Genomic DNA, 22,990 nt, shown 5'->3' with positions numbered 1-22,990 from the left:
TTTGCGCTCGTCACAAATACATTGGTTGATACATCTCTAATAAGTATGTCTGATGTGACACATTCTTCTACAGACTGTAGAAGAATGTATCACATCAGACATATTTATTAGAGATGTATCAACCAATGTATTTGTGACGAGCGCAAAAAAAGCAAATAAATATTACCAATATTTTATATCATAACTTGATGATGTAAAATATAGGTAATATTTATTTGTTAATATAATATTTGTTTGGTAATATTATATTTATAAAAAATCGAAATATTACATTTATTTGGATTTTTTCTTTTAGGTCTTATTTATTTAAAACTTCTATTTGATTAGATTTAAATTTATTTAATTTTGTATTAAATAGTTTATTATAGTTTTATTATTTTTGTAGTTCAATATTATTTCTATCTATTTTATTTAAATTAGATTTAAATGGACCTTTCCCATAAATCGGCAACTGCGCAATGCATTGTGGTAGTTGTATTCATTTAAATCAAAACAATCCGATTAAAGTATTAGGAATTAAATATTATTATAATGATTAGTTCTTTTAATGCTAATTTAGAAAATAAAATTGATGCTAGTTCTTTTCAGAACTCTTGCCAGGCATCTAAAGCTATGTTTCGGGAATTTAAGCATGATGAGCTTATTGCTGTTGACGAAGAAGAATCTATAAACAAGAGTATATCAACTTGGTCAAGAGACATTTCACTTTTACCAAATATATCTCACAATTTTATCAAGAAATATCTTGTTAATGATACTATACATATTGATAATTGTAAAAAAGGAGCCAATAAACACCAAACTCTTGGCTATCGTTTATTTAAAGAAAACTATGTCAATGTTAAAGTGAATGTAACAGCATCCATAAATTTGTTTATTGTTAAGTCTAATGTTGCTGCTTCTATGAAACGTAAACAATACGAAGTTTTTATACACTTGTGCCAATCTACTGGTGAAATCCTTTATTCGAAATGCCATTGTAAAGCTGGTGCGGGGGGCTGTTGTAAGCATGTTGCTGCATCATTATATCAACTAGTTGATTATAAAGAGTTAGACATTAAAGTGGTCCCAGAAACAGAAACATGTACTGATGTTTTACAGATATGGCATGTACCAGGTGAATCATCCAACTCTGAAGCAATTTTGTTGTCAAACTTAAATTTTGAAAAAGCTGACGCTTTTAAAGACAAAAATAGTACTCGAAAAAGACCTTTAGTTTCAGGAACGCGTAGATACCATTCATTACCAAATTGTTACGAAACCTCAACTTTACAACTTCAAACTTTTTGTAAAGGTTTAGAAAATCTCTGCCAGGGGACATGTATATCTTCAATAATTCGTGATAATAACTTTCAGGCATGTTCCTTTTTTAATTCATCTCTGTCAACATTTATAGACAATGATATTGCAGAACCTTTTAGTAAAAAAGATGACCGATTGATTATTATTACTCTATTTGACAATTTAAAAAAGGTGATTGATTTAAGTTGTTTGTCTACTGAACAAAAAGCATTTGTAGAATTACATTTAATTGTTGATATTGAGGAAGCTAAAAATATTGAAGTCAATACAGTTAAACAATCTGAAAGTACATTATGGTATCAAGAAAGATGCAAACGATTGACAGCTTCAAATTTTGGTACTGTAATAAATAGGTGGAAAAAAATTTACCCTACATCAATTTTAAAAAAATGTTTACAAACAAAAAATATCAAAGCAGGAGAAAACTGTATGTGGGGAAAGGTTAATGAAGATATAGCAATAAAACTATATGAAAACATAACGAAGTCAAGTGTTACTCGATGTGGTTTTTTTATAAACCCAAAATGCCCTTGGTTGGGTTGTAGCCCTGATGGAGTAGTTAACGCTGAAAAAGTACTTGAAGTGAAATGTCCTTCTTCAAAAAAACATTTAACAATTAAAGAAGCGTGACAAGATAAAAACTTTTATTTGAAATTTAACGATGGTGCTCCAAAATTAAAAATAAACCATCCTTATTACTATCAGTGTCAAGGCCTTATGGCACTAACAGAAACTAAAACAATTGATTTTATTGTATACACAGAAAAATCATTGCACATCGAAACAATAGAGTATGATGCGGAATTATGGAATACAATTATTTTTCCAGAGTTAACAGATATTTCAAATTTATGTCATCAGAAATATTTAAAGTAAAATAAACGTTTACAGAATATTTATAGAATGTTTCTTTTTTTGTCTGGTTACATTATTTGCTATCAGTTTTTATTAGAGGTGGCAGAAAAGTAACTAAATAACAAACTATGACCCATATTTTGTTCATGTCAGCAGCCATTGAAAGTGGAAATGTGTTTTGTAATATTCTGTAGTTTTTGATTCTTGCAATTGCACGTTCGACATGAATTCGCACAGATGCAATTCGTCTTGTTTCTAATTCTTTTTCCAATGTAAGTTGAAAATCGCCTTCAAGAAATGGTGGTATGTTGAGACTAATTCCTTTTGGTAAGTCATTTACGATATCGAAACCTCTATCAGCCATCAGGCTATCACCTTTTTCTAATAATTTTAGTATGCCACAGTGATTTGTTATCTGTTTATCACTTGATCTTCCAGCATATAAATCAGATACAAATGTAATGGCACCACTCGGTGCAATACCTATCAAACCCTTTGCTGTGTAATGATGTTTATATTTTGAAAACATAGCTGATTGAGTGCGATAGCTAGTTGGCATCACAGTAAATATTTCTGTACAGTCTATAATTACACGAGTATTAGGGTATACATCTTTAAAGCAGCTAGGCATTGTTTCATTAACTAGTTTTTTTGTTGGCCATATTGGAATTGATCTAAATTTTATGTGCAAAAAATCATACCAAGTAATTAATATCCTACTGGTAGTGCTTGATGAAATATTAAACCGTATTGCTAAATCTTCTATAGGAAAGGCGCAACGTAGTAGAATTAGCACCATGAAAAATTCCTCTTCAACGTTTAATATACGTGATCTTCCTCTTGTTTTAGATGAAGAATTTTCACTTAAATTGTCAGCAACAGTAGACATTGAACCCCAATAATTTAGTGAATATATTTCTGGTTCTAAAAACTTCATGACTACTTTAAATAGTTCAAAATTTTCAAAACCTGTGTAAAATTTGAAATGTTCTTTGTTATGTTTAAACCTTTCAACTGTAAATTGTGATAGAAGTATTTTGTCATTGAGCTTACATATAGCTTCTTTCTGAGTGTTTTCTAACGCTTGTTTTTCTTTTATAATGTCCTCAATTTGATCTTTAAGAATTTTATTTTCTTGTTTTAATGTTTCTTCGTAGCTTAAAACAGGTGTCGATAGTTCTTCACTATAAGGTATTTGTATTGTTTTATGTATTAAACCAAGGCTATTTTTGGTTTTCCTTGGTACACGAGCAGTTAGCTTAACTGTTTTTGGAATAATTGTTGGAACATTATTCATATAAGTTTTTTTGTTCCCTTGAAAGTGTGCTGAACAAACTTTGTGTGAAGAAGAAGGACTAAAGTCTTTTCTGCTAATTTTGGCTAACCATAACTTTCTTAACACTTTTTCCTTGGTTATAACATAAAATGATAAGTTTTTATTACGCTTAGAATTATTAAAACAATTTGGTACACAACAAGTACATCCACCACTTGTTGAACTGAAGTCAACTTCACTGTGTTCAACTTCTCTCAGTGAGATCGAATTCTGTGAAAAGAGTGAAGTTAAACTTTGTGAAAAGAGTGGTTCACTGTTTTCGCAAAGTTCAACTTCTCCGTTAAAAGTGAGTTTACCTTCAGTAATTTCACTATCATCTTCACTGTTTTCATAAAGTTCAATTTCACTGTTTTCACAAAGTTCAATCTCACTGTTTTCACATAATTGAACATCACTGTTAAAATTTATTAGGCTTTTCGACATTTGTTTTGATTTAAATGAATACAACTACCACAATGCATTGCGTTTTTGCCGATTTATGGGAAAGGTCCATTGCTAATATTTATGGTATGATCTTATATTAATTTTATTATTGATGGAAATTATCCATTTGATTATCAGCCCATTGATTATCAGTCCATACCAGTCATTTGATTAAAATTGAATAATAATTATGAAATGATACATAATCATTACTAGGAGCGTTATCAATAATTACGCAAACCATTGCTGAATTATTTTATGTTTATGTATCAAGAAACATTACCAATAACACTAGGAACTATTATCAATAACACTAGGAACTATTATCAATAACACTAAAAACTTTTGCTGGGTTTAATCAAACTAAAATAAAGAGATTAATAACTTTTTGTGAAATTTCTAATTTTAGATTTATTATTATATCATCAAGTATTATTTATTTTAAAAATTTATTTACAACTATAATAATAACGTTTTATAAAAATAATATAGATTTTTTTATAGAAACAAATGGGTATTGAATGAATTTTTGACAATTATTTTATTAGTGATAAATGGCGTCATGAAAACTCTCAGCGATAGTTTCCATGACGCTCGAAGCATAGCAGCAATTAGATGCTCATATAATCATGCAAAATTTTAAAAGGAATTTAAATTAAAAGCATATGCAATCATACAGGTTAATGACCGTGTTTTATTTCTGTTAAAATTATTTTACATCCATATTTTGATGAACCGCATTTGGGTTAGTTACTATTTTATATTAAAAATATTATATTCTTGCTTTTTTACGCGCAAAATTTTTTATTTATGTCACCCATTGACAGAGACTTGTCTATTTCGTAGGCGCTTTTATTCCATAATGATCCTTCAATATATATATTTTTTAAATCAATTTTTGCTTATTTAAGGATCGTACGGTATTGCTTTAAAGTTTCAAATTAGAATGACGCAAAAATAGGCTACATATAAACTTTGATTATATTTAGTTAAGAAGACATTCTAAGAGTAAAAAAATGGAAACTCATTCAAGCTGTTATGATGTATAATATTGGTAATATTTATTTGCTTTTTTGCGCTAGTCACAAATACAGCTGAACATTAGTTGATATCTAAGTCTGATGTGACGCACTCTTCTACAGATTAAAACAAAAAGTTTATTTGAGAGTCAGGGCCTGGGTTAAGGTTTAAGGTTAATTATCAAGTAAGAACAACCTTACACTTGTCTTAATTACTTGATTAATGCTATTACCAGCCGAGACATTTAAATCTGACCCTAATTATGACCCGCGTCGCTTACGGATAATTGCATTTGTACTAATGAGTTGACTTCTAAATTAAAATTAAAGTTAATGCTAACGTAATTATTAAGTCTTTTGAACATTTAAAAGATATTTTATTTCAGGTTTTTAAAGCATTAATTGTCAAAATCATCAAGATTGTCAAAATTTAATCTTGATGATATTTGGAATGGAACTAATTTTAGTAAATACCGCCCCCATCTCCGTTCTATCAACATTTTCAAAAATTGTGGACTTATGCATGGTAAAATGTACAATTATTTCAATTATCCTATGATTCAAAAATCAATTTGGTTTAATGAAAAAAGTGAGTATGCAATTATCTAGTTTACATGCAAAATCTAAAATATGCAACAAACGCTACAGTTTAACTTTAAATATATATAAAAAAATACGAAATGGATTTATGCATCACACGCAAATAACATATTAATTTAATTAATATGTTATTTGCATGTGATGCATTTTTAATTAATTAATTTAATAATAAAGTAACTAATTTAATTACCTTTGTGCTAAAGTTTTTAAAAATATTAAGATCTTATATAAGAATATATTTCAATAAAAAAAAGTTTTACGCATCCCTACCACGCATTTGTTCACAAATATAGAACTTACAGCGTCTTTACCGTTTTCAGAAACATGGTGTACGTTTAATTAATTTTGCAGATCCATTTTCTCATACTACATTATTTTTGATGGAAATGAGAATTCCAATGTATTTAATCTTTTATGTTTTTTTTATATGCGGAAAAACGACTTATGCCCATTATTTGTAAAGATTTATTTATCTTGATACCCATAAACAAATACACCTTAACAAATAATAATTTTTACAAGAACTGCTTTGTTAAACAAAACTTTTATCAATGTTTCATATCGACACTATATCTCTGGATATTTCATATCGACACTATATTTCTGGATATTTCATATCGATACTATATCTCTGGATATTGTTTTAAATCATTTCGATTTATTAATTATTTTTCTAAATATTATTCAACATATTTTAAAATTTCATATAACTAAATTAATATATTTATATTTACAGTAGTACTATTGTTATGTAATAAATTAATGAAATTTTAAAATAAGATGTGTACTTTTTTTTTTTTTGTATTTTAATATATGATGTTTTTCGATAAAAGGTTCCGGCGATATGATAATCATGATCTTCTATCATTTGTTTGTATTTTTAATTTTTATTTAGATACAAAATTACATGCTTTAAAAATAATATTTTATGTAATACGAACAAAACGATCAAGTCAACTTTCTTGATTTTTTCAACCAGGCAAATAAAAATCTTAAAGAAACAGTCTTCATAATTCTTGATTTAATTTGTTCATAAGTCTTGATTTAAATTGTTAAATGAAATGATCAAGCGCAATATTAAAGATATTCACTTTAAATTGTTGTTTGGGGATCTCATGGAAGAAAGCTGCATTTCGAGAGTTCATTGTGATCCGCTAATTTCCTCCTTTGTTTCTATGTACACAAGAAAACACAAAGAAAGTGATCTTTTTGTGATACAGATGGCAACCCATCGGTAATGACCGTAAAGTTTCCAACGTCTTTAAATTCCTTTAAAAGAGCACACCGCACCATCGAAGCACGTTCACTTATGAACTCATTCTGTGATGAAAGATGATGGGCCTGTCACAACCCCTAAGTCAAACATCTTTTAATAACATCAAGACATATGCTCGGCTTGACATATACTCGGTAAGACATATACTCGGCTTGACTTTGCTTGACAACTCTGGTTCAAAAGTAGATCCGTTAATTATGAAGCCCCGAGTATATAAATAATTATTAAAATTTTAGTTCTTTGGTAATATATAAAGCAATTGTTATAAGTTAATTTTTATGTTCATCATAGTTTTTTTTATACCTAATAAACAAAAACAGTTTTTTTTTATTACAACCCAACAAACATTGTTTTAGTAGATTTGCAGTAGACCTATATGGGCATTTTTTAGCGGTTTATTTTAGTTTTGCTCATCGGTTACTTAGTGGACCATTAGTGGTAGCCGCTATAATTGGCAAGCTGATAACTTTCCGACATGTTAATAGTGGTTAGTCGTCGGCTTACCCTTTTGGCGGCTGCCACTAATGGTCCACTAATTAACCGATGAGCAAAACTACAGTGGTCTGCCCAAAATGTCTAAATAGGTCCACTAAAATTCCGCTATAGAATGTTTGCTGGAAATTTAAAAAACCATTAATTTTTATAAACAAGTTTGTAGTTTGTAGTTTACAAGTATATTTGACACTGACTATTTACAAGAAATGATTTAAAAAGATCTCCCGTGCGGGGAATCGAACCCCGGCCACGGCGGTGAGAGCGCCGGATCCTAGCCACTAGACCACACGGGATTGACATTACTCTTAATATTTTTGAATAATTATTTATATAAATATAGCTTGTTATAACAGGGTTGGGGTTCAAAAATAACTGTTTTTAGATTTCTTTGTAGTTTAACTACTTTTTCAAAAATGGTTTTTCATGTTAATATCGAATTTATAATTTTTTTCCATTATAAATATTTTTAATATTAATAAAAGGGCTGTCCATTAATTGTCAATAATTTTTTTAGAAAATTTTACCCCCTTCTCCCTCATCAAAAACTTATCAAACATTCAGAGACTCCCTATAAAATTACTATAAAATTACGTCAACATATGAATACCCGTCTTTCCCCCCCTGTCTCCCCTACAAGTTGAAAAATGATGAAATGACTGTTTTATTTATTCACCATCCACTGGAAAAGTATTTTTTTTCTTTTGCTTGTTTTTTCAAGATTTAGATAACTTCAGAACTGGATTTGACGACTGGTGACGTGGACAGCATTTTATACAGAGGCATAAACAAAGCGAACAGCACACTGATGCAGTCCAGTGCCATTCGGAAAAGTTTGAAAAAAATGATGCTCATTTAAAACAGAAGTTAAAAAATGATGAAAAGAGTTACTTCAGGGGTATTTTGAAAAGCGTTGTTGGATGTTTGAAGTTTTTGTGCATTCGAGGTCTTAGAGGAGACTAAGAAAAAATAGGCAACTTTAGTTATGGAAACATTCTCAGGGCCTTAGAGTTCCTTTCAAAACTTGACTTATTTCTTGTTAAAAACTTACAAAATTGAGAAAACCACGGCAGAGGTAATGTTAAAAACCTCTTATTGACAACTCGCAGATAAAAGATAATTTGTTAGGGTCATTCTCAGGGCCTTAGAGTTCCTTTCAAAACTTGACTTATTTCTTGTTAAAAACTTACAAAGTTGAGAAAACCAGGGCAGAGGTAATGTTAAAAACCTCTTATTGACAACTCGCAGATAAAAGATAATTTGTTAGGGTCTTGTAAAGAGGTTCAGGAAAGGACAGGAAAGATATTATCAAAGCATGAGTGGGAAAAGTTGGTCAGCAAGAACCATTTTTGTTAAAACTTTACATGCGAATTACATTCATGTTCTTGAGACCCTAGAATCAATTATCTGGATAATGATAAAAAACGTGAGACACAAAATAAGCCTCTACAATTTTAAAGAAAATGAAAACATTTGATGTTGCTTTTATGACGGAACTTTGGCATAGAATCATGCTATGATTTAATGCGACTAGTATAAAACTTCAGAATAGAAGTGCAGATTAAGCTTTTGTTGTGCGATTGCTTTAATTTTTTTCGGAATTTGTAATATCAACTTATGAAGGTTTTCTTAAAAGAATCTGCTGGAAGGTTCTCAAACATTATTCTTAAGCAGTAAAAACATGAATATACAAAGAAGAAGATGCGTAAAGTAGGAGTTGGCAAAAAAAAAAAAAAAGAATAAAGTTGTTCTAAGGGGCAAAATAGATTATAAGTACAAATTTAAAATTAAACACTTTTTCCATATCATAGACTAGTTGAAAATGCGCTAGATAAAAATGGCTTTCTGCTTACGAGTTTGCAGAGAAAAAGTTGTAATTGTTGCTGCTGTCAAATCCCTATGTACTACTTATTCTTTAGGTACAAAAACCAATGACGAAATAGTCAAGCTTCCAAGTTCATGTCAAATGAGAAGAATAAATTTTGATAGTCTTAATTAATTTTGAAGAAGTCGTAATTAACTTTTCCAAAGTAAAAGTGAGAAAATTTTCTCAGTGAATAAAAAAGTAATTTCATGTTTTCCTGCATTTGTTTTTGAATATATTTTTTTAAGGAATGGGGTTCCCAAATAATTTTTTGCACCCGGTCCCCAAAAGCCTTAATCCGGCATTGTCAATGATTACGTATGAAAAAGCAAAATGAAAAATATTTACGATGGATTCATCTTTTCTATTATAAAAAAATGATAATATTTAATTAAACAATTGACTGTGTCAAAGTCAGATGTTAAATTAAATAAAATTGTTATTAATATTAAATATAAGCAAATTAGAATCCATGGTAAATATTTTTCTTTTCATTTTATCAATAAAATATGTAATCATTATGCGTTATAAATGACACCAAAAGGACCTACTAATATCCTTGGAATAAATAACCTCATTTTTCATTCATTTCAACAGATATTTTAACAGATCTCTTTCTTTATTAATAAATTCACAGACATCTGATTCACTAGTAAATGTATTTTACCTTTGAATCAGATTCTTGTAAGTTAAACAAGCTAAAATAGAATTTTACAAAAATTAGTGAAACGACTTGAATTCCAAAAACTGCTACCACGACTATTATGCAATAAAACACATCTTGTATTAAGCAAACAAGTTTATTTATGATGTATATTTGTTGGTATAAAAACTCCTCACTGTGGACCAGAGTGACCGCCAGGTTGAGTTGTTCCCCAGGTCTAATTTTTTTTTTGCGATAGCTAGATATACATTAGTAGACACCATTTATAACATTTAGAACTTCTGGGGTGTTGGAATTTTCAAAAAAAAAATGAGACAAAAAAATCAAAAAATAGCTATACTTATCACTGTGGACCTGAGTGACCACCAGATTAAAATGTTCCCTAGGTCTGATTTTTTTTTTCAATAGTTGGGTATACACTATTTCTAACATTTTGGGAAGACACTATTTATAACATTTTGGGAAGACACTATTTATAACATTTAAAACTTCTAGGGTGTTAAAAAAAATTGAAAAAAAAAATTGAAAAATAGGTGTAACTTATCCTATACAAATAAAAGCACAAAGTAAAAAAGCTTTATGTTAACTAGTTATAATATAAGTCTAAATCTATAAATAATATACTTTACAATATATACTTGAAATTATAAACATTAAATTAAATTATATAATTATTCAGTTTATTTAATGTTTTTTGATACAAACTCGACAACACTGGATTTTAGTCGTTTTGCATTATCTATATGGTTTACTCTTCGTTTGTATCTATTACATGTTTTTTTGAATTCATGATGAATAGCTTCTCCTGTTTGCTCACAGTAAACTCCTAGGCCGAAGTCAGTAGAATGAAGAAAAGGAAGTATATGACATACTGCTATGTGAACTTTCCATGTAACACTGAGCTTGATACCCTCAAATGTGGCATGCACGTATTCAATCAAATCTGCATAGGACTTTTTAAACTCCAGAACAGCAGTGCTGATGTTATCCCCTGCTACCATACCAAATGCTTCTGCTTGAAGGCATTTAAACTTTCTAACACAGTTTACTATTGGTAGTAAGTCATATTTTCCATTGTTTATAATATCTCTTTCAAGTATATCCTCCAACTTCAGGAACTTGCTTGCATTGTTTCCGTCAAGCCCTATGCCTTGGTATCCTCGAAACATGATGTAGTTTGATTGTAACCACTTCTCAAACAAAGGCCATACACTAACTAGAAGTACTGCAAGTTTATTTACTATTCCCATTAGAACATGGAGCTCAGGAACAGGAACCAACTCTTCGAGAAGAGTTTCAGGATCTTCCTCTTTGTACAAATATCTTGGATTTGTAACATTTTTAAAGTGTGACATTTTTGACTTCTTCTTTCCGTCAAGGGTAAATGTTATAATGATCATCCAATGACCTAAGTGTTCATTTAATTCCAGGCTCAAGAGTGCAGGATCCCTCACAATATAAACAACTGTATTTCCCAGCATGACTACTAATTCCAAACACTGAATTCGCACATTTTAGATCAAATACAACGTAAAACTTTACATCGTTTAAATTCAGGGGCTCAATAAGCTTCCAAAGATTATCGTTAGCTTCAGAAACCCCCTCAACAATTGCTATAAGAAAGGATCTTTTTACTCCAGCATCATCTAGCTCTGAATCTGTTTTTTCCAGGGGATTAAACACATTTACAGTAACTTTAAGGAATCCCTGACCTGAATCCATAGCTATTCTCAATATGGAGTCATGTGGATCTATTCCTCTTTCTGTAATGACATGCTGTATAAATGTAGATGTATCTTTTACATGAACCAATGTTCTAGTAATGGCTTCTTCTCCATCCATAAAACCTAATTCTTTAGAAGTGTAAAATTCATCTATACGGTTATGGAGAGCTTCAATTTTTTCAAAGATGTTCGCTTCAATACAGGTTTGAGTTCCCATACTAGATCTATATTTGGAACAAAAATTCTTTGTTTGATTTTTTGAAAGCTCAAGAGATTTAACCAACTCCATAACAGTACCAAAGGACACCTGTTTCAGCTCAATTCGGTCAGTTTTTTTGTCAGGAGTTCCAACCACAATGTTCAAAGGAGACCCTTGAGTAGCCAACTGAAACTTCTGTCCTCTACAAATATTTTCAGCTTCCATCTTGTGCTTAAGTATACCTGGCAACATACATAAATAAAATATATTTATTATTTGGAATTTTAAATATGTATTTATATTAAAGAACAGCTTAATATACTTGCCTGAGGCTACCCGTTCTAAATATTTAGGTCCAAACTGTTCTGCCGCTTCAATGAGATTGTTCACAGCTCTGCTCTCTGTACAGATATGAGCCACTCCTTGCACTAAATATTTTTGTTTGAAAACAAATGAACAAAATTTTTAATTAACTAAATATTTTATTAAGTAAAATAAATTTTGTTATGTGAAGCATTATATATATGAAGCATTATATATATGAAAAAATAAAACAACAACAATAATAAAATTCTAACCTACAAAGCCAAAGCATGTTGAACATAGTCTGGAAGACTTTGCATGTTCAGAATCATTAAAGGCACTGATTTCATCAACAATGTCTTTGATATTTGATGATCTTCTAAGATGCAATCTATCAATCTAAAATAATGGAAAAAATATTGATCAGTAAGTGATATTATTTTAGCATACTAAATGGTATTTTACTATACACTATGTAAGTTTAACTATATATACTATATAATTAAATTTTAAGCTTACACTGTAAACAGTAAATAAATAGTTAATAAATAAATAGTAATTAGTTGTTTATCTTATACAACCTTATATACATGTTTTGTATAACTAATATTTATATACTACAATGTAGTATATATGTAGTATGTATGTAGTCTACATACATACATATTATACTCAAATACTTCCATGCATGTCATACTTAAACTAAGTATATGTATATACATATACTTATCGTGCTGCATATATAATATATAAAGTTATATACATTTTAAGTCTACGCATACAATAGAAAAACTGAAAGTTTTTTTAATAACACATGTATTATTTTTTAATACATGTATATGTATTAATAACATGTACTAAGTAAATGTTGTAATAACATGTATTAAAAAAAAAATTCTATACTTTTAGTTAAGAAACTGTGTGATTGTAAATATAACAAAGTATTAACTAGAAATTAATAATAATTATTATACATAAAAAAACAGATTAACATGAATTTTACCTTGGATATCTTCACTATCCAGTTCCCTAGGTACTCCACCTTGTTCTTGTCGAGATCATAGAGGTTTCTGTGGCAATTGTTACAAATAACCTTGGGATAGTTGGTTACATCTAAACTATACTGACTCCAGACGAAAGTTTTTATCTTTGTTTCAATTGCTGGAGTGATCTTTTGAATTTTAGATGACTTTTTCCCGAACTGTGTAAGACAAACAGCACACGTTTTATGTAAACAGTCCGCCATTGTATATACAATTTAATAATTTCGCGGACTTTCAACCGAGTTTTCATCTAATTTATTAAGATTTTTATGGCTAAAAATAAATATTTTTGAGCAAATTTTTTTTGACTTTGTCCAATCACTCAGAAGTTTTTAATGTCATAAATGGTGTCTACTAATGTATACCCAACTATTGAAAAAGAAAAATCAGACCTGGGGAACAACTTAACCTGGCGGTCACTCTGGTCTACAGTGTCCTATGTTGGTATCTATAAATTCCTTGAAGTTAAATCAATCTTATTTCGCCAGTGAATGCAAAAGATAAAGCAAATGGTAAAGAAAAGGTTATTCAAATAAAACATCTTTAAATGCAAAATAAAAATATATCTTTGCTTTTACGCAGCATAAAGGTTTTAAATTCTTTATGATAATGCTATGGTTTTTGAATAAATTTTGGATCAAACAAGTTTAGTACTCGTGGTAGAAAGGTCAGAGATAACGTTTGGGTACTTTTGCTAATAGATATATCTAACAAGAAACCTTTAAAAAAATTACCCATATTCATTTCATTTTCTATAAGTTTAAAGACTTTTTCAACAGTTCTGTTTAAGCTGAAAGCTGTATGTGAAGTCCAAAACAGTTGACCAACAAGAACTTCATTATCAAGTATTTCCGGTATGTTTTTAGGTATGTCTATATTATTAACAGTACTGTAATATAAGTACAAAACAGTAATATGAAAATCTGCTTTCTGGTGTAGCTCTTAATATTCTCAATATAATATTCTCAGTTGATATGTCAACAGGGCTTGGAGGAAACTGGAGAATTTCAAAAAACCAGTTTTTGGCTTTTTTATGTCAAAACCGGTTAACCAGTTTAATGTTTTATTTTTATAAAAGCAAACTTTTATTAATGCCGTAAAAATTTAATGAAATCTACAGAAATTTTATATATAATATAAATATTGGATTTAGATCTATAAATTAAAGAAAACAAAAAAACGTCTAAAGAAACAAAATTTAGCAAAATCATTTTTTTTTTAACAATAAGAAGCAAGGAGATAGTACACTGCAAAATGCAGTGTACTATAAACTGCACTGTTTATAGTACACTGCAAAATGCACACATTAAAATAAAGTGGCATTTAAAAATGATATTTTCAAATAGTTTTTTATTTGAGAAAGACTAGTATATCCGACAAGTCAAGTTTCATGAAAGAATGTTAATTTGTACAGAAGTTACCGGCAATTGAAAAAAATCTCGCGTTAGTTGATGTAGATTCAATCAATACCTAAACGTTTAATAAGCTTTGGGCAGTTGTTGATATTGTCTTAGTGACAATAGACATTTTTAGTTCATTTTCAAAGAATGACACAAAAATGTCTTTGTTTGCTTCTCTACATGCATTTGCAATCTGCAACACTTCAGGTATTGGTTGCTGCGATTGTTGCAATAAAAAAGACGATCCTGATGCTATTGCATCAGGTATTTTCCATAACTTTCCATAAATTTCTATAATAAATTAATAAGATAAAAAATCCGGTGCTCGCAATGAACTTTGTTGTTGCTAAAAAATAATTGTTCCGAAATAATGTCTAATAAAAACTCAGATGCTTGCATAATAACTGACAAAAGTTTAACAATCGTAACTTTAAAAATAAATCCACATGATCTTTTTAGCGGCTAAATAGCGACACCAAAAGTGCATGGTAAGCACAAGGTGTTTTACTCTATTTTTAAATTAGTTGCCGTGGTGTAGCAGTTAAAATTCTGGCTTCAGAACTAGATGTCCGAGGTTAAAAGGCAGCACTAGCCATAAATACATCATTAGTAAGAAAGCGGGCGTGAACTTTCTCGCTAAGTGCATTTCCGTGGTGTTCGTAAGACGGTTAGAACTTCTTGGAGCACCTAAAAAACTAATAAAAAAGAAATTCCATTGTGCAGATTAAGAAAAACATAAGCATTTTTGTATTTTGTAAAAAGAAAAATATTATATATTATATATATATATATATATATATATATATATATATATATATATATATATATATATATATATATATATATATATATATACATATATATATATATTATATATATATATATGTATATATATATATATATTTATATATAAATATATATGTATATATATATATATATATATATATATATATATATATATATATATCTATATCTATATATATATGTATTTACTAATATATATATATATATATATATATATATATATATATATATATATATATATATATATATATATATATATATATATATATATATATATATATATATATATATATATATATATATATATATATATATTAGTAAAAGAATGTCTAAACATCAAAAAGTTCAAATTATAGAAAAATTGTTTCACAGAAAGGTTGGGAATTGTTATAATTAATTATGTAATAACTGTAGTGTTTTGCAACCAGGAAGTTGCATCAATTACATTAGATAATTAAAAAATCATGAAAAGATAATTTTAGACTAGTCATTTGTTTTTATATTAAAAAAAAAAAAAAATACTGAAAATTGTTAGCAAGCAAAAATTGACTGCCCTATAAATGGCAATTGTTTATCAAAAAATATTATTTACAAATGCATTGTTTCCTCGCAAAACAACCCTGATAAACCATATATTGACTTAACCGAGGGCGAATGGAAAAAAATTATCCAATCGTTTACGAAACTCTCAATAACCTTGCATAACACAGTCGTAAGAGAAACTGGTCTGTAGATGTTCGCTTTGAGTCTAGTGCTATTTAAAGATTGGTGTAATATTGGATTTCCATAGTTTGAGAAAAACCCCAGTGCTAATTGAGCATTTTAAAATGAGTGCAACCATGGCCTACTATAAATACACGGCCGGGTTTGTTGGTTTTTACGGAAAAAATTAGGAGGCCAGTTTTATTTGCTTTAATAAACGATATCTTTAAACAGAAGGCTTTGTTTTTCTTGTTATATATAATATTTTTTGATTATATATGAATTTTATTATGAGTTTAGTTATGAGGAACTTATTAATTTTGATGTTTTAAATAAGATTTTAATTAAGTAACAATATAAATACAATATTTAAATTAGACACATTTATAACACCTTGTCGCTTTTGAGATATGATTATTTTTATTGTGCTTCAAAAATATAAGAATTACTTTTATTTTCAAACCTAGAATTTTTAATACAATGCCAAACAAGTGTGCAGTGATATACTGTTGCAGTGGATACAAAAGTAAATCATCAAATACAAATGTGAATACTCTAAAATTGACTTCAGAAACAACAGTTTATAACAAAGAAAGTAGTGTTTTTGCGTTTCCTGATGCTCTTAAAAGACCTGAGTTAAGAAAAAAATGGATTAAGTTTGTTAATAGAAAAAATTGGTTTCCTACAGAACATTCAGGTGTTTGTAGTGCACACTTTAATCCAAAATTTCTAAATCATGGTGTTAGAATGACTCTTATTTATGATCTTCATCCGATACCAACTATTTATTCAAATGATGCAATAAAAAAAATTCCACCTTCTCTGTTATTATCTATTCCAGGTCCATCAAGAAAATCTCCAACTAGATGTGTCACAAGCATTCAAGATGAATCAGATATTTTTTAAAAAGATTCTTATAGAATCTTTTTCCATTTCTATTTTCCATTTCTTCTGGAATTTCTATCAAAGACCTAGAAATGTTAAATTCAACTTCAAGTCCTGTTGGCTTTATTTTTCAAAAATATGACTCCCATGTTTTATATTATCGTATTTTTAATGTGGCATCTATTGATAATGCTCCCTGTATTAAATCAATACAAGTCGATTCTACTTTGCATGTTAAGTTGCATCACAATGGATGTCAAATTCCTCTTCCAAAGTGGTTTAAGCAAAACCAATATTTACTTAAAAATATTAGCATATTAGAAAACCTTGCATCATATATGCGTATTTTTGTTGCAGAAAAAAAAAATACTATTTTAGATGAAATTCATAGTATCCAATATTATAAACCGAAAGGCAGGAAACCATATTCATCTGAAGTTCTTCGTTTTTCATTATTACAACGCTATACTTCAAAGCAAGCATACATTCAATTACAAGAAAAAATGGAGGAATTGAGCAGCTGGAGGAATTGAACCCTTAAAAGCTATTAAGTTACTTTTGGAGGAAGGAAAAGTAGACCCAGACTGTATTTTAATGTTGGATGAAATGTATTTACAGAAATGTAGTGAGTATTGTTGCGGTATATATGTTGGTTTGGATAAAAATGGTAACTTTTTCAAAAGTATCCTTGTTTTTATAGTTGTGAGTTTAAAAAAATCTATCCCTTATGTCATAAAGTCTTGTCCACAAACAAAAATAAATGGAGATACAGTTTTCCTTGAAATTAAAGAAAGTTTGTCTGTTTTGAAATTAGCAGGATTTAATGTACGTTCAATAGTTGCAGACAATCATTCAACAAATGTATCAGGATATGGACAGTTGATTAAATGCTTCGGAACTGGTAAATCTGAAGAAGATCATTTTATTGTGTACAAAGAAAAAAAAATTTACCTTATGTATGATAGTGTTTATCTCTTAAAAAATATTCGAAATAATCTACTTATTTCTAAGCGATTTATATTCACTGTTTTCCGTTTCGATGGACTTTATGATCCTATTTCAGTTACTGCTGGTGAAATATCTTGGCATCTTCTCCATAAAACTTACAAAAAAGATGAAAAACTTAGTGCTAATTTACATAAGGCACATAAACTCACATTTCAAAATTTACATCCAGGAAATGATAAGCAAAGTGTTCCTCTTGCTTTGAATGTTTTTCAACGTTTCAAACAATGTCAGCTGCCATTAAAAGTTATTTTCCACAAGATTTATCTGCAGCTTAATTTTTACGCCTTATTAATAGTTGGTGGTTAATATCGAATTCAAAGTCAAAATATTTAAATAACTATATTGGTTATGCAGTTGTGAGGGAAGATAAAAAACCTGAATTCTTACGTTGTTTTTCGAAGTGGAATAATGAATAGCAAATAAAACAATTAAAGGAGTGTGGAAAGTTTACTCTTAGCAAGCAAACAACAAATGCTATGATAAAAACATTAAAAAGTTCTGCTGATTTGTGTGATGATTTACTCAATGAAGGTTATACTTACATTTTAACAAGTCGTTTCCAAAGTGACCCTCTATTACGTCGATTTTCAAAATATAGACAAATGAGTGGAGGTCGTTTTCTTGTTGGTTTACATGAAGTTGAATCTTCTGAGAAAATACTTCAAATTAAATCTCTAATGAAAGAAGATATAAATTACTGGGATTTAAATCTTAAACCAGAGACAAGTCCAGATCTTTCATGTGAAATCGATTTTGAAAATGATTTTGAAGAGATTGATTTAGACGATGACAGCAAGGAGGTGGCAACCTACATTGCAGGATTTGTTATGAAAAAAATCTCTAAAAAATTTATTTGTTCTGAATGTGAAGCGTTATTAAATCATGAGACGGTCACCATTTGTGTTGAGTATACAAATTTGCTCTCTAGAGGAGCTTCAATTACCTGGGAAACATCTTGCATCATATATATCCCATTGCTTTGCTAAACTAGATTTAGCTCAAGAAAATTTATTTTTAAATGCTGGTAATATCAGATATGCTACAAGAAAGCTCCTGAATCTTGAAAGAGGAGGGATCTTCATGTGTCCTCAGCATTTTAATAATGCTATAATATTTATTAATAATATATTTATAAACATATACTTTAACAACAAGCAAATAATTATCAATGGTGGAAAAAGAAAAGACGAGACTGTTGCTTTTAAATCAAAGAGAACAAAAAGAAAGCATAATGATTAATCTATTTCTTGTTGTTAATTTCACAGTATTTTAAAATTTATTGTGATTTTATGAATGTTTATATTACTTTAAATAAAAAAGAATTTTAAACAGTTTTTTATTTGTTTTAATAATTTATATTTTTATTATTCCAGCATTTTCTATGAAAACTCAATAATTACACACACAAAAAAAAACTGGCCTCCTAATTTTTTCCGTAAAAACCAACAAACCCGGCCTTGTATTTATAGTAGGTCTTGGTGCAACTGATGTAAGGAAAGCTACAGAACATCTTCTTAAGATCCATGGATGGAATCCATCTGCTTTCATTGAGTTGCTCTTTGTGAAATAGCGTGTTCTCGACTCGACATCTTCAAAAGATAAGTCTACTGTTTCGAAATTGCAACTTTTTATGGAGGCATCGTGTGTGTTGAATTTTAAAAAAAATACCATTTCAAAGTAACTGTGTAGAGTGTGACTGATGATTTCCTGGTCAACTGTTGTTGTTCCTTCCATGATTTCTAAAGCGCTGATCAGTTCTTTAACTCGCTTTTTATTTCGGACAAAAGTAAGCAGATTTTTTTGGATTAATTACAAACTATGTCCTCTTCGAACTTTTTTGGATAAGACTAATTACTATGTCCTCTTCGAACTTTTTTTACCAAACTTATGGTTTAATTGAGGTAAACCATAGCTCCTTTTTTAAATAGAGAATTCGTCAATGGGGAATGTAAATTTATGGCTTTGTTATATTCGTCATATGCTGAAAGGCTATCAAACGTGACTAAAATTAAAGTCTCTATAACAAAGCATCGAAGTGCAGTTTACTATAACAAACAAACTAAGCGCAGTTTATCCACAGCTCTTGATTGTGTTGTCGTTTTGAGTAGCAATTGTGCTTTAGATAATGTACATTTAAATTTCAAGGATAGTAGATGCTACAGTTGTATTCTCTATTTTTAAATAATTTTTTTCTGTGGCTTTTGTGCAGTACCAGGTATTGAATACTAAGGTTGCTGACTTGAAGACATAACGATGTTCTTTGATAACGTTAATACAGAAGACTTCGCCTGTTTGGCAAAATTATTATAAAATTATAAATACTGTTATAATAATTTTGTTATTTCAACGGTATGTTAATCGTTATGCCTTTAACAACAGTATCTTATTTTTTCGTCAATCAGATCTAGTGTTTGCAACTTAACTTTTCTTCATTTAATTTTCAACACTAACACTTAATATTCTTGGTGACTAATACGTTAACCATCAAACTGCAGTGATTAGCTTTCTAAATGTAGTGTTTTATTCATTTCTTTTTTAAGTTTAACAGCTTTTTTGATAACTTGATGATTTTTTGATGACTTTGATGATTTTTTTTCTTTTTTTAGTTGTTTTGTTTATAAAGTGTTAGTTATCTTTTACTAAAAGTTTTGTTTAGTTAGATTAATAAATAAAAAATCTTAAAATGAAGCCAACAACATAAGTTAATAAGTGTACAACCATTGTTATTTGCATGCTGACGCTAAAACGAAGAATATAGTAGAGTACTTCATTGCCTCTAATCACCCCCTAAAGAAACATTAAACGTTATATGGCAAAGTGGAAGAACAATGAACCAAAGTCTCGTTAGCCTGGATCAGGCAGAAAACCAAAGATTATGACTCCTAAGAACACTCATCGCCTGAAAGTTTTCTTGAACAACCGGTCTGAAACTTCAACTAGAAAAATTGTAAAGAAATTCAAGTGTGATCATTCCTACATTGTTAAAACATTAAAAAACAAAACAAACATTGATAAACAGTTAAAGTAACTGAAGTGCAACTGAAGTGTGGAAGAATTTTACATTTGAACATACAAATAAAAAGTCATGATATATTTTACTCAGATAAAACCAAAAAATGCACCAAATATGTAAAACATAGACGCTAAAACAAAACTAAAAAAACAATTCTTGTGTGGATTACCATATTCCATCGTTGAATCTCAAAACTATTTATTGTTCCTGTGAGATTTAACCAAACAGTGTACAAAAATGATTGCAGCATCAAAAGATTGGTTCCTTTTTATCAACAAACATCACAGTGACGGTAATTATGTAATCTAGACCTGACTAGGTCTCTTTACATTATGATAGAAGAGTGACCAATTAACTTAATGAGAAAAATATCCGTTTTGTAACAAAAGTTGATAATCCGAGATGTGTCGCAGAATTGCAATCTATTGTATTACGAGCATTATTTCAGTCCTGAAAGTAAAAATCTATTGTATTACGAGCATTATTTCAGTCCTGAAAGTAAAAATCTATTGTATTACGAGCATTATTTCAGTCCTGAAAGTAAAAATCTATTGTATTACGAGCATTATTTCAGCCCTGAAAGTAAAAATCTATTGTATTACGAGCATTATTTCAGTCCTGAAAGTAAAAATCTATTGTATTACGAGCATTATTTCAGTCCTGAAAGTAAAAATCTATTGTATTACGAGCATTATTTCAGCCCTGAAAGTAAAAATCTATTGTATTACGAGCATTATTTCAGCCCTGAAAGTAAAAATCTATTGTATTACGAGCATTATTTCAGTCCTGAAAGTAAAAATCTATTGTATTACGAGCATTATTTCAGTCCTGAAAGTAAAAATCTATTGTATTACGAGCATTATTTCAGTCCTGAAAAAATTAAAATGCTGCTTACTATTTTGTACTAATTTTTTGTTCTTTTTTTGTACGGTTGTTGCTTGTGTTTAGTTTGTGCCAAATTTTTGTCGCCAGGGGTTAGTTGATATGAATATACCAGACAGTGAATGTGTCTGAATGTCAATCCCATTTTTAGATAATTATCGATAAGTGGTTGCTGTTTGCTGGTTGATAATGTTTTTGAAGATGTTATTATTTTGGTTGCAGTTTTGGTTTTGCTGTAGCTTTTTCTGGTACTTGTGGAGTGTTCTTCTGAATCTTCAGACACTAGGTATTCTGCTTCAGACTCGGTTTCGGAAGTTGACGTTGTTGCTACTGCCATTACTGTTGTTGAAGTAGGCTTCAAGGATATTTTTTTTGTTTTGGATGGATAGGATAGTTCTAGTACTAGTAGTCTTTTCATTTTATTACTCAACATGTCCTTTGCTTTCAATCTGAAAATGTTACAATCTTTTGTACGCACTGCAGAGCCATTACCCATCTTTTTGTGTGATCTCAAAAACTTCATTTAACGGATTATTTTTTCTTTATTTTACACATTTATTGTTCGTCTTCAGCACTTAATCCAGTTTTGCCTGTACAACTTAAATTGATAAATGTGGAAATTTCTTTTGCAATAAACTTGTTTCTCAATTTGCTCAAATGCGTTCTTGTCCCCATTTGATGGATTTTCCCAGAAATCAACAATTAAGATTTTAAGTGGTACCCTGCTGTTATTATCCAGTGATTGTTCTTCTTTTGGAACAGTTCTTCTTTTCCTATGTGACTCTTTGTCCAGATTGTCTCGTTACTTTCAGTATTGGAAGCACTTTTTTATAAGACATTATGATTGAAGATAAAACTTGAATTTATTTCTGAAAGACACAAATATAAATTTTTTTCAGGATTGAATGAAGGATGATGATAAGAACTGCTTCGTCTTCAACAACTCATACCAAAGAAGTTCAAAATACATCAAACTCAAATGTCTAATCTAAATTATGTAGTAAATGTTTTTCAGCTATTGAACATGGGCTTTTACACAACTGCTCTTCTTTATCTGCAGTAGAGAATCTGATCTTGATAGCATCAAGTCAAGGAAGTATGGAAGCAGAGAAAGTTGCGTCTAGTATAATAAAAGCAAAAGTGAAAAATGATGAAATTGCCAATGCGTAACAATTAGGGCATCCAATACCGGACCA

At 29.4% G+C, this 22,990-nt stretch overlaps 3 protein-coding genes and 1 non-coding gene across 4 annotated transcripts; 1 reads left to right on the top strand and 3 right to left on the bottom strand.

Annotated features, from left to right (window-relative positions):
* Window positions 1-2,230: 2,230 nt before the first annotated feature.
* Window positions 2,231-3,916, bottom strand: LOC136081324 (uncharacterized). Its single transcript, XM_065798633.1, has one exon. It carries the CDS (start codon window positions 3,914-3,916, stop codon window positions 2,231-2,233), a length of 1,686 nt encoding a protein of 561 aa, XP_065654705.1.
* Window positions 3,917-7,527: 3,611 nt separating this feature from the next.
* On the bottom strand, window positions 7,528-7,599 carry trnae-cuc (transfer RNA glutamic acid (anticodon CUC)). Its single transcript has one exon. It is a non-coding gene; the product is annotated as a tRNA-Glu (tRNA).
* Window positions 7,600-10,398: 2,799 nt separating this feature from the next.
* LOC136081771 (uncharacterized) lies at window positions 10,399-13,519 on the bottom strand. The gene is made up of 4 exons (XM_065799843.1): window positions 13,061-13,519; window positions 12,333-12,456; window positions 12,081-12,182; window positions 10,399-11,996 (listed from the first exon to the last, which is right to left on the bottom strand). The coding sequence occupies exons 1-4, from the start codon at window positions 13,301-13,303 to the stop codon at window positions 11,248-11,250; spliced, it is 1,218 nt and encodes a 405-aa protein (XP_065655915.1). The 5' UTR covers window positions 13,304-13,519; the 3' UTR covers window positions 10,399-11,247.
* A 2,967-nt stretch (window positions 13,520-16,486) lies between these two features.
* On the top strand, window positions 16,487-16,912 carry LOC136081323 (THAP domain-containing protein 3-like). Its single transcript, XM_065798632.1, has one exon. The coding sequence runs from the start codon at window positions 16,487-16,489 to the stop codon at window positions 16,910-16,912; it is 426 nt and encodes a 141-aa protein (XP_065654704.1).
* The last annotated feature ends 6,078 nt before the right edge of the window (window positions 16,913-22,990 follow it).

Source organism: Hydra vulgaris, chromosome 06, assembly GCF_038396675.1.
Source record: "Hydra vulgaris chromosome 06, alternate assembly HydraT2T_AEP".
NCBI classification, from domain to species: Eukaryota; Metazoa; Cnidaria; class Hydrozoa; order Anthoathecata; family Hydridae; genus Hydra; species Hydra vulgaris.
This window is presented reverse-complemented; position numbering and strand designations above follow the sequence as displayed.

Excerpts from the sequence above, each read along its gene's own strand:
- LOC136081324 (XM_065798633.1), bottom strand. The coding sequence starts at position 3,916 with ATGTCGAAAAGCCTAATAAATTTTAACAGTGATGTTCAATTATGTGAA.
- LOC136081771 (XM_065799843.1), bottom strand. The coding sequence starts at position 13,303 with ATGGCGGACTGTTTACATAAAACGTGTGCTGTTTGTCTTACACAGTTC. Across the intron at positions 12,183-12,332 it reads AACATGCTTTGGCTTTGTAG|TGCAAGGAGTGGCTCATATC; the intron begins GTTAGAATTTTA and ends AAAAATATTTAG. Across the intron at positions 11,997-12,080 it reads TTTAGAACGGGTAGCCTCAG|GTATACTTAAGCACAAGATG; the intron begins GCAAGTATATTA and ends GTATGTTGCCAG.
- LOC136081323 (XM_065798632.1), top strand. The coding sequence starts at position 16,487 with ATGCCAAACAAGTGTGCAGTGATATACTGTTGCAGTGGATACAAAAGT.